The sequence below is a fragment of the Microchirus variegatus genome (genome assembly GCF_963457635.1).
Source record: "Microchirus variegatus genome assembly, chromosome: 11".
Classification (NCBI taxonomy): Eukaryota; Metazoa; Chordata; class Actinopteri; order Pleuronectiformes; family Soleidae; genus Microchirus; species Microchirus variegatus.
In genome coordinates, this window is record NC_139812.1 from 21,611,206 (window position 1) to 21,623,576 (window position 12,371).

The following is a 12,371-nucleotide window of genomic DNA, read 5'->3' on the forward strand; positions in this document are numbered from 1 at the left end:
CGGGTTCTTCTGGAAATCCATCCAAACACCACCTGAATAATTCATCGCCTAATTGCTGCTCTTTAGCAACCGTCCACCTCCCTCGTTTTTTCTCCATCGTCCTCGGCTGCCCCCCTCTCACTAAAATCAAAAAATCTTTCTGTCTCCTCCATTCGCACCCCTCCCTAACCTCCCCTCCGCTCCCCCCCGCGCGCTCACGCACTTTCTTCCCTCCCTCCAGAGTATAAATGCCTTCAATTTTTAATATCTGAACAGTAATGATTTGTGAGATTCAGTCCAGCAGTGATAATGATCCGTTTTTCCAGTGGTGAAAAGAGACGCGTGGGCCATTCAGGCTCAGACTTTTGACGACCAATTCTAGTGCAAATCAAAGGATTTGGTAAAGAATAACAACGACGAGAAACAAAACAAAACAATACATAAACTGTTCCAGTTTTCACAAAACAAACTAACAATCCATGGAGTAAACAAAGGTTTTGGTTTGACTAGTTTTTGCAAACAAAAGCTTCTCCTTTACAAAAAAAGAAGCTGGTTCTATGTTAGAACAGAGAGGAAAAAAGGATTTTACAAGTTTTTGAGTGGTAAGTGCTTTCATTCCAGTCCTGTATTTCTTTCTTTTTTTTTATTATTTGGTACTATTTTTCTTCTTTTTATTCCTCCAAAAGAAACCAAGTGTATCTGGAGGAAGAAACAGGACCAGGGAAATCCTGGCCGTCGCTTTTCTCTACGATACGACCTCCAAACTGTCCACATTTGTTTTCTTTTTAGGCTATCGTACCGTGTTTTTTTTTTTTTTTTTTTTGTTCTTAGCACATGATAGCAGCACCAGGAGGAGCTGTGGCGTCAGTGAGAAGCTGCATCAGGCAGCTGGTAACATTAGTGTTTTTGAAAGAGTGAGTGCTTTATGTGTGTCAGGATAGTGCTTGTGTTTTTTCTTTTTGTAATGTGTGTATGTGTGTGTGTTTTTTTTTTTAATGTGTGTGTGTGTGTGTTGCTAGTTCTGGTGTCTCTTCATGTGCAGGGCGAGGTGGTCGGATCGGGAAAAGGCGCGGGAGCAGACGACGCACTGGAAGGGTTTGGCGCCTGTGTGCTTCCGGTAATGACGAGTCAGCTCGTCGGAGCGCGCGAAGCGCCAGTCGCAGCTGTCCCACGTGCACCTGTACGGCTTCTCACCTGCGGGAGGAGAGAGAAGGTGTGCATGAGCATTAACAGTGCTTAATTATCACAACTACAGTATATCACATGCAGAAACACTTTTTTTTTTTTTTTGAATATGTTTTACAGGAGCTGAGCAGTGTCAGTGCACAACGTCTCTCACATTGTCTGATTATTGCTGAATGACATGACTGAATGTTGGTCTTATATATTATAACCTAAGACTTTCCTTTTGCAGTGTTACAACAGCTGGAAACCACAAGGCAGAAAATAGAAATACGGTAAGAAAATAAGAGTATTTTTGTACAATGTGCAAGGAAAAACAAGATAAAAGGACAATAATGAGGACACTCATGAAAGACAGTGTAGAGTATTAATTAGCAAACTGATGTGTATTAAATGCTCGAGCGTGTCTTGAACAAAGCTGGTGCTCAGCAGAAATGTGTCAACATGTAATCGTAGGACAAACAGGTTTTAAACGAGAACATTAATTATGGTTTCCCACTCCCAGGTTTATAGAAGAGAGCCAGGGTAAAGTGCAAGCACAGGTCACACTAAATAACGTCACCTTTAACCCATAGAATCAGGTTTTCTTTGTTCCCAAAAATAAAACTTTTTGTACATGTTTCAATAAATATCTAATTGTGGTTATTTGATATGAAAAGGAATAGTCATTTTTACAGATTTATTCTCATTTCCAGTTCAATAACATATTCAACATATTTTCCTACGTGTAGGGCTGAAAATTATAATTTTAGATTCATCATTGTCTTGATCTATACACATCTTACTCTACAAACTGTCTCTTACAGATATGCACAAATATGAGACAATCGTTTTAAATATGTTTACATATGATTATCGAATGAAAATGAGTTTTAAAAAGTCACCATTCCTTCGGATATTGCAAATTTTGCAATTCCTGTCAAAAAAAATCGCAATTAGATATTTATTAAAAGTCGTTCAGCCTTGCAATTGGAGGCTCTTTGAAAAACTTTCTATCTACCCATTTTAAACCCACATATCTACTCTAAATCGTTTTTCTGACTGATTGGACCGTTGACTTTATACTGCCCCCCCCCCCCCCCCACGTATTGCACCATTTCTTTCGACGTACACAAAAAGAACGAGTATAAACAGGCCTTGTGTGTGTGAGTGAGAATGTTGCTGAATTTTACAGCCTTCAAACCCAATTTTGAAACATCTTGCAACCTTTTTTTTAAGCCAGGTGGTCAGATACTTTACAATATGCACATTTTTTGAAAATCTGTGTGACCAACACTGTGGCACTGGGCAAACAAAAGAAATGCCTTACTATTCGATCATAGAAAAACAATAGCAACAGAAAATAACAAATTAAATTGTCAACATGAAACCATATGGGGTGAAAAAGGACAAGGCTTGAACACATAAAATGGACTTTTAAACCAGGGTGTGTGCCTATTTGCTTTTCTGATGTTTTTTTCTTCCTTTTATGCAGAGTGGGGTTTTTTTTTGGTCTACATGTGTTTGACTTTGAAGTTATAGGAGGTGAAGCTGTGGACATTTAAACTATTTATGATTTATGTTTACCTAGCTTTAACACTATTTTACTGAAGAGAGTTGTCTTTGCTAAATGTATGTTTCACTCTGTGGTTAGAATAGCAGGTTATTGACTTGTTGTCGTGTTTATTGTTAAAAACAAACAAACATTTTTCTCATTAAAAACAGTGAATCCAGCTGAATTTCTTGTCACATGAGCTCAACCAATCTGGGACAGCGGGGGGAAAACCGTGTCAATATGTGATTAGAGGAACCGATCGCACTGATTAAACCTGGCGTCATTAAAACGCTAAACACTAATTCCCCGAGATGCGGTGACTCATACAGTTGGGTGGAGGAACTGGGGGAACTGGCTTTACTGAAAAGTGCAGCTGTCTATCACCATAAACAGTCATACGAGTGTCACACACACACACACACACACACACACACACACACATTCATCAAGGCCTCGTTCCCTGACACAGCACGAGTTTCCCACGGACGACTCGCCTGTATTGTTTGCCTCCGCTCCAGCGTGTGCATCTGTGACAGATGTAGTGTTTGTTTTTGTCACTCTTGTCATTCCAGCAGAAGCAGCAGCATTCAGCTGCAGCCGCAGGCACTTTGTTCAAGGAAAGGAAAAAAAACGAGTGTGACCAGTCTTGTTCGGTGCCAGCTAAAGACAGGTCTCTCTGTTTTTCCGGGGCCCTCGACTCTAACCCTCCCAGCCCTTCTGCACACTGTTTGCACCGCAGCTTACATGCAAGAGAAATCACATAACGCTCGCACTGATAGCGTGGGGGCGTTAATTTGTCCAGATTTTGACATATTTGGGTTCAATTTGTGACTTTTAAATGAAAAGAATGTAAATTCTGAAGCAGCTTTTGCTGGACGTTTTGTCCTGATCCTCAGTTCTGAGACATTTTTGTGCAGATAACAAGTCAGTGACTCATCTAAATGATTTCCAAACTGCTATTTTAAGGGGGAAAAAGGGTGTATTTTGTTTTAAAAACTTCATATTTTGTCCCTTCTACCACTTCTGTGTGTTTAGTAATGAAGTTTTTCCATTTTACCTGTGTTTTAGAATGTATTTACAGCTACAAATGCGAGGAATGAAACGTTGCACACAATCAAACGAATGTAATGGAAACTTTGCTTCCCGGGTTCGCCTGGTTTTGTTCCTCTCATCCTTATCTTTTTGAAAAATCTTTTTTATTCAAATTAACAACAATAAGATGTTTTATAGGGATAACGCATGACATTTCTCAGACACCACCCTTTGAACGGCTTCCACTGGAGCTACTTCTGTTGAGTAAGCAATAAAAATAGCTGAAAGTTAATGTCATGAGAGAACTATCAAGTTGTCATTGGAAATTCTTTGGGTAGGAGCGCTTCTCGGGCAAACATTAGATTAGTAAGAGGTGCTCTTTGGGTGGGAAACGTTAAAATTTCAAAGCACTCTCGTTTAAACGAATAAAATCCCTTTAATGTAGTGGCATGGTCACTTTAAAATGCATTTCAGCCTCAGGCCTCAGACTTAAATTGTCATATTTGGAAGCAGCATTAATACAACACCACATAGCTCAATCAAATTAAAGTTCAGGCTGAAATTTAAGAGATGGAGATGTCAAAACGAGGGCAAATAATTACAATAAGTGCCAGGATGCTGAGGACTAAAAAAAAAAAATTAGGCTCTTTTTTGTCATTTGGGTGCAATAACCCTTTAAATTAGGATTGTTGTGACTTCAACTACGGTGTCACCAAACCTAGAAGCGCATACCTGAAATTGAAAACAAGGAGGGAAGACGACAAAAAAAAGAAAAACACAAGAGGGAGTTGAGAGAAGTGTTCAGTTCTCACAACACGCTCGCGCACACACACACACACACACACACACACACACACACACAGAGACAGACACACACAAACAATCAGGGTAATGGATGTTGATGGAGATTAGAGTGGGAACTCCCACTGGGGCCCAAAACGCATTAGGAATCATCTCATACAGATTACTGACAGGTGTGTGTGGATGTGTCTGTGTGTGTGTGTGTGTGTGTGTGTGTCCGAGTATGCTGAAGAGGCTGAATAAGAAACGTAGGATGAGTAACAGACAGAGATAGAAATAAGAATGTGTGTGTGTACTGCAGGAAGGGTGGCACAAAAGTAGAAAGGGATGATTATTAGATGAATGAAAGCAACAGGAGTTTGGGGGGGGGGGGGAAAAAACATCTAAAGCGTGACTGACGAAAACAGAGAGGATAAGGAAGCTGCCGCTGCAACATCCTTGTGTTGTGTTCTCATTTTGTGGTCTGTAATAACTGCAATAACCACAATCAGCCTGCAGCGGGACCCATGCCAGGTCTAATTGTCGTGTCATGTTCCCACTGCTGAAAACGCAGGGCAATTACACCCACAACAAGGCTGCGAACAAGTTGTTCAGGCTCACGAAAGGAAGTGATTCTCGATCGGAGGTGAGAGTCGAGGGGGCATCGCCGAAGAGCGAGGGATTCGCTGTTGTGTTAGCTGGAGTTGAGGCGGAGTCTCGACACCTGAACGCTTGTTTGTTGACTTGTTATCCAGAAATAATAGTTCCACTGAAGTGAAGTGAAGTGGGTGTGTGTGGGTGGGGTGGGGTGGGGGGGTTAAAGAGAGTGACTTGAAGAGAAAGAATACAAGACAAATGATAACAGAGTGGATCGAGGTATTGAGTGAAGACTTAGGTGGAGCTGTGATGGACGAGTTGACCGCAGATATTTTTGTACGGTTGATTTAAGGCGTTGAGCGAGGCTACGTTCAGAGAACCACGTGTTTTTTAAATCGGATTCATTTCAAATACGATTTGAACGCCGCCGCCCTCTTAAAACCTTTTTGCATACAGAAAACAGTGATGAAACTGATAACTGATAAGATCATCCCCTTTGAGGGGAATTCAGAATTGGTGGCTATCGAAGCAAATTTGTGAGCGCGATTCAGCTCTAGAGGGCGATACCGTCCCCCATTGGTGTCCACTTCCACAGTGGAGGTCAAAGTCAGCAACCCTCAGAACATGTCGCCTTATTTGTGCTTAAAAATCGATAAGTCTTTAAGTCAGTTTGCCAGGTGAAGCTAATCAGGAGGTAATAATATAGTGAGTAGCCACCAGAGGGCGCTTCTGCTGGTTTGCGAAAAGAACTTCCTGCCAATTTCAAGTCTTTTCCATTGGATTTTGTGAATTATGTTCCCGTTTACATGAAAATATGCAATATAATGAGTGAATATCAGTGCTAATAACAGTCGTTGCAGGTGATGCAGAATTTTCGGTTTCAAATGTACTGTGAATCTGAAGAATTTCAGATTCACAAATGGTTGCCTCTTGCGTACAGGCAAGAAAAAAACGCCTCGTGGATTCTGAATCTGACCATTCCCATTAATGTCACATGGCCACATATTGGATTTGTATCTGATCTAGGAGCACATACTTAAGTGACACCAATCTGAGTCGAAAATTGGAATTGACTATTGGATTACTTTGTCCACACAACCCTGAAAGGAAGAAAAAAAAAAAAAAAGGGGAAACGAGCCCCCTTCAGCCTGGTAATCTGAATGTAGTCTAAGTGTTTAAATATCGATGTCCAAACAGGCAAAGGGGCTCCCGAGAGACATGGCACCACATGTCTCGCAGTGGCCACATAGTGGGAGAGTCATCTCCCTGGCAGAAGTGTGTCACTTCCACCTGTTTTGATGGAATAGTATATTGGGCAGAGGATGGGAATGGGGTAGGATACATTTACACGCACATGCCAAGAACACAACACTCTGCCCAGCAACACGGTGCCAGCGCAGATACCGAAATACGACTCGTGTTGCGCGGCGTCACACGTTTTGATTAGAAAGATTTTTTTTTAAAACAAAAAAATAGGTCATTAATATGAATGTCTTACCCGTGTGAGTCCTGAGGTGCGCTTTCAGATGGGACGACTTGGTGTAGACCTTCTTGCAGCCTGACGACAGACAGGGAGATAAACACAAACACAAGGCTCAATCCAAATCCAAATAACTCGCATGAGCCAGATATGTATTTACCCGAATAAACCGAGCTGCGGTATGACAGACACGCAAACTAATGAAGAACAGAAGCTGCAAATGATGATGATGATGATGATGTGATTTTTGTTTGGGGAAAACCAAAGCTACTTTAACACATAGGTATTCTGATTCTCACAACATTCAAACGTGACTTTGTGAACAAAGTGTTTCTCGGGCTCTTGTTTGTCGCTCAACTGTCGTTTATACTCGACATAATCACAGTTAAAAACCACTGCACTAATCAAACGGGGCACTGATTTGATTACAATGAGTTTGTTTGACATCAAGACATTCACATGTTATATATTGCCTGTTTTTGTAAAGACTAAATCAATATTCTTCAGATTTTTTTAAAGGCTTTAAACAACAGAAAATATTGGAATTTTATGTATTAAACACACAGCGTGTAACGTGTGCATGTGCCCTTCAGTGGATATGACAGCTCCACTTCATTTGACTTTAAAGAAATTAGACTTGTGCAAACACGCTGCAGGAGGCTCCGTTTAAGCCCATTTTACACGCTGCCGCGAGGCAGTTGACTTTGTGTCCTGCAAGTAGCTGCACATCGCACTGGAGCTACAGTAGGAGTGTGTGTGTGTGTGTGTGTGTGTGTGTGTGTGTGTGTGTGTGTGTGTGTGTGTGTGTGTGTGTGTGTGTGTGTGTGTGTGTGTGTGTGTGTGTGTGTGTGTGTGTGTGTGTGTGTGTGTGTGTGTGTGTGTGTGTGTGTGTGTGTGTGTGTGTGTGTGTGTGTGTGTGTGTGTGTGTGTGTGTGACTGAGAGCAGGTTAAGAGAGAAAAAAAAATATCTACAGTGGGACTGTACACAAATATGTGTGGAAAAAACAAATCAAATGACTTAAGAAGAACATCTCTGTAATTAAAAACTCCCACACACACACAAACACTTCACTCCACAGTCGCACCAGCGAGCGATGACTCTGAAGCCACAAGAGTGTGTGACTGAGAGACTCGCAGCTATTAGGTGCGTGCTAATAAACCTACAAAGTAGGTCTTAAACGAAACACTTAATTGACACACACTGACTGACTGACGAGAGCGTCGTTTGCCAAAAAAGAGTCAAATTCCAGAGCAGCGTGTTCTCTGCTGCTGCTGTGGTTCTGACTCGGAGGCGGAGGGAAAGTCATTCAAAAGATGCAACGTGTAATTTTATAAAAATGCATGGGCGTCTTAAAATACCCGCTGTTTTTTTTGTTTTTTTCTTAAAGCTGACCTCTGTGAGTGACCTGAGATTCACCTGACCACAGCGCAGTGTAAAAATAACAACAGTGACAAGACCCGGCGTGCACGTTACAGTGCTTTTTGTTCTAACCTGGATAATCACAGTGGTGGATCCGCCGCTTCTCCAAGTCTGGGTTGTTCCTCCGGCTGTAGCGGGCGGACACGGTGGTCTGGGCCGCGGTCGGGGTCGTGGTTATTGCGGGGGCTTGGGGAAGAGCGGGAGCTTGACCTGAGACTGGTGCGGGACCTGAAGTGAGAGGCAGGGCTAAGCTGCTTGGTCCCGGGCCGGCTGCGTGTCCTGGGGGGCCGCCTGCCAACTTGGAGGCGATGGTGGCCGCGTATGATGGAGGAGGAGACATGGTGTGGAGCAGCTCCTTCTGCCTGTCCGGGCTGCCGGGCTCCGAGCTGGGCGGAGACGGCGGCAGGTACGGCACCTGCTGCTGCTGCTGCTGCTGGAGATAATGTGGGTGTGCCTGCGGGCGGGGGTGTGCGTAGGCCTCCCCGCCCAGGCTGCAGTAAGCAGGCTTGGCTGTCTGCTCCTGCTGCGATGAAGAGGAAGCGACCGACAGATCGTGGAAAGGTGTGTGGACTGTGGAAGTGTGGTGCAGCTGCTGCTGCTGATGGTGCTGCTGAGCCTCCATGCTGTTGCCGTGCGGATGGTCCAAGCCAGAGTTTAGGAGCTGAAACAGCGAGCCGCTGTTGTCGTGGTGGTGGAGAGCGTGCGGCTCAAACTGCGACGTCATTTCCTGTTTGACAAACACTTCCGGCACTGATTCGCCACCTTGGCTGCCTCCAGCGTGATTGAAAACACTGGTAAAGTCCGGTAACCCTGTTAGTGTCATGTTTATGGCTGACGTTTCCATAGCGATAGCGCCGCGGCCGTGCCCAGATGTGCTACAGCTATTTGAAGGTGAAGTGTTGGGGCAGTGCGGCTGCAGGTTGGGGGAAAAACACGGGGAGGTGGATTCTGTTTTGATTTGAGTGAGACCCGTGTGGTTCTGGTGCTGTAGAGGCCGCGCCTGCTGACAAAATCCCATCCTCAGGTAGGCGACTTCAGGGAGGTAAAGATTCATGTTTAGTGTGTAGGGGGCGCCGGTGTGGTCGTCGGTGAAGAAGTGATCCACCTCTCTGTGTGACTTCTGGTGGTTGTCTGCAGGATGGTGAAGGGAGAGAGGCTGCGGGGAGAGATATCTGTCCATCTCACATTTTGCCTGTCGGTAAAAAAAAAAAAGACAGAAAAAAAGAAAGAGAATCATTTCTCTGGTCAGATTTATCCGGCTCAGACTTCAGCAAAGTGCTTCTCATGAGCCATCGTGAAACTATTTGGAGGTGCTATTTTGAGAAGACAAAGGTTTGATAGCACAGTCATGGCTAAAACATTCATCAAGTAGTCATCAATAGGCGCTTGCCACATTCCCTCTGTGCCTGCAAGGCTGAACTGAGAAACACATCAGCTGCTGAGGGCAACAGTTGAGGAGCAGGAGGAAACACAGTCAGAAATGTTGCACATCTGTGATTAGGATAAGTAGAGACGGCTCCATATCACTTTTATCACAACCAGTACTTTAATTTTTAAGACAAAACAAAAATTCAGGAGCAAAAAATACTTAAAACTAATTTTGTATTATTGTCCCTGTGTATAAATTAGAGGCTGAGGCTGATGATCCTCAACTAAAGCGTTGAAAACAGAGTTTTCATGCACTGCCTTGCTACACAATCAGCCATTTTATACACAAACACCCATCTGCCACAGAATTGAACAGATAACTGGTTTAAATTTAATCTGTGGTGGCTTTTTAAAAATGTATTTTGAATGTTCAAATATCGCCCATGGCTCTTCTTGATCAGCCTCTTTGTTAAAACCAGCTTGCATTAAATTGTTGCGAAACAGATCAGTGTAAGCATGATAAAGCATTTTTAAAATGATATTTAGGGTATTAGATTGTTCTTCTGATAGGTCACAACGGTGGCGTTGTGATTCAAACCCCGATTGAATCGATTTATATTTGTGCGTGGGTTCTCCCTGGGTATTCCAAAGACATAGCACGTTGGCGTTTTGGTTATTTTCAGACTCTAAATTGATCACAGGTGTGATCACGCCTTTCTGTCCTACACCAGCTCTAGCTAAGCACTTATCAATAGGAAAGTAATAAGAGCAACACAGTTAGCGAACACGATATGTGTGACTAGACGAGTAAAAAAAAAAAAAACAGCTGCAAGTGAGCGACGAGCAACGTTTATGTGCTTTTGCCGGCAGCTTTTACTTTGAAACTGTAGTCTGACGCAATTTAGCCTTTCTGTACATATTATAGGGTTAAATTAATTATTTAAGTATAAAAGTGAAAAAAATACACCTCAAACACAAAAATAATGCTTATTTTGATTGATTTAAGTCATTCTATATTTTAAAAAATTGTTCATGATAATATTCTGAACAAGTTGAAAAAATATTTTGTGACTGGACATATAATCTGTTATTTACTTTAGCTAAGTAAACCAGAGGAAGCCACAGGGGATATTAGTTATTCACTCGTGCAGTGGTTTTTCACTTTATTTATTTATCGATTTTTGGTCCCGCACCTCTATGTTGTTGTTTTTTTAAAAATTATTTTATAAATAAATTTTTTTTAGTCACATCAGGTCTGATTTGAATATTCTAAAAGTTAAGAGAGAGAAGCCCAGCACAGGATAAAACAGCAACATGAAAGGGAATGGGGAAACACCCATGCCTCCCTGCAGCAGCAGCACAGTAGTATCTGGGGATGGGCTACTGCTGCTGCTGCTACTACTACTACTGCTGCTGCTGCTGCTATTGCTATTTCTAGGCTCCTTATCCCACCAGCTGTTGTGCACAGACTTGTGTTCCCCCCTCTGCTGCTGCTGCTGCTGCTGCTGCACAAGTTTCCTTGCTTTACTGCGGTCAGAAGTTGCCGGGACCTTTTAAAAGTGTCCGGCGCTGGAGTCAGTTGTTGTCAGGCTGGGATGGTGGTGAGAGGAGGAGGTGGTGGTGGTGGAGGAGGAAGGGGGGGGGGACCAACACAACAACTGGTGAGCAACTGGCGGAGGAGCAGAGCAAACATGCGGTGCACGCAGGCGGAGCAGCCTGTTTTGCCTATGACCGCAAATAGCGCACAACAAAAGTGCTGATGATGAGAGACACGCGCAGCGAGCTGGATTCACAATTTTTTTTTTAGGCCGTTTTAAAAAAATTATAATAATAATAACACAAATAAATAAATACACGAACATACAGGGAGGGAGTCTGCCACGCCCATTCAATGCAATGAAAGACATCAATAATAATAATATAATGGTGTAAAGTCGCTCGCGTTTACCTGCGTGTAGTCATCCTGTCCGGCTTTCTCCGAGAGCTTGCAGTCCAAGCCGAACAACGCCGACTCCTCCAGGGGGAACACAGCCGGGAGAGACGCCTTCTGCAGCGGGTAGAAGGGATCCTCCTGCCCGCCGCCGCCGCTGCTCATGGTGAGTGCCGCGGCCATGGAGCTCCGGAGCAACCACCGCAGAGGATCAGTGAGCGAGCGCGGAGGACGGATGGATGGATAATGGATGGATGCTAGAGAGAGGAAATGGAGGCGACGCGGTGTGTGCGTGCGTGTGTGTGTGAGAGCGTGGACTTGTTAGTGATACATCCTCTTCCACTTGTTTCATCCCTCCACCGGACCACGGACACTTTTCTATCTGCTGCCTTTAGGGCGGGGCCACGCACAGTAAATACAGCCCAGGCTCCGCCCACCACACGTTTAAAAAGGCTTTGATCATTCATTCACCGGCAGCCACCGCCCTGCGCTCCGTCTACACACACACACACAAAAAAAACACATACACACCCACTACAGTAGATTACATTCAAATATCGGCCTTTTATCATTAAGAACTTTATTTTTTTCTATCTTTAAAATATATTTAAATAAACATGGAATAAACAGTATTTTACTTAAAAAAAAAAAAATTATAATAATAATTTTGAGTTGTTTGTTTGTATATCCTTAACCCAACATGGCAAAATAACACATTTAACAAAACAAAAATTGCGTCCAAATTTTTTTCAAATTTAAAACAAAGATTAAAAAACAAACAAAAAAACACAGACATGAAAGACAATTAGGAACACATCAGAGGTCACACTGTTGCCAATCAGGTTTTTCCAGTCCACCATTTTGTTTATACTTTTTCTATTTTGGACATGAGTGAATAAAATGGGTCTTTAATAATGAACAAATATGATTATTATTATTTTAAAGTGTCTGTGCACACATTGAACAGACAGCGGAGCATATTTTCTATAGGACTCGTTCAGCGTCGGTGTCATAAAGAAACAGTAAATCTTTGCTGCCACAGACACAGAGACTCCAATCTCTTATTCAA

General features: G+C 43.0%; 1 protein-coding gene across 1 annotated transcript; it reads right to left on the reverse strand.

Annotated features, from left to right (window-relative positions):
- Positions 1-217: 217 nt before the first annotated feature.
- klf5a (Kruppel like factor 5a) lies at positions 218-11,631 on the reverse strand. Its single transcript, XM_083897855.1, has 4 exons — positions 11,321-11,631; positions 8,077-9,196; positions 6,603-6,662; positions 218-1,173 (listed from the first exon to the last, which is right to left on the reverse strand). The coding sequence occupies exons 1-4, from the start codon at positions 11,483-11,485 to the stop codon at positions 995-997; spliced, it is 1,524 nt and encodes a 507-aa protein (XP_083753981.1). The 5' UTR covers positions 11,486-11,631; the 3' UTR covers positions 218-994.
- Between the last annotated feature and the right edge of the window lie 740 nt (positions 11,632-12,371).

Coding starts and splice junctions, on each gene's coding strand:
- klf5a (XM_083897855.1), bottom strand. CDS start 11,485: ATGGCCGCGGCACTCACCATGAGCAGCGGCGGCGGCGGGCAGGAGGAT. Junction 9,197..11,320: donor GACAGGATGACTACACGCAG/GTAAACGCGAGC, acceptor TTTTACCGACAG/GCAAAATGTGAGATGGACAG. Junction 1,174..6,602: donor GCACCTCAGGACTCACACGG/GTAAGACATTCA, acceptor CTCCTCCCGCAG/GTGAGAAGCCGTACAGGTGC.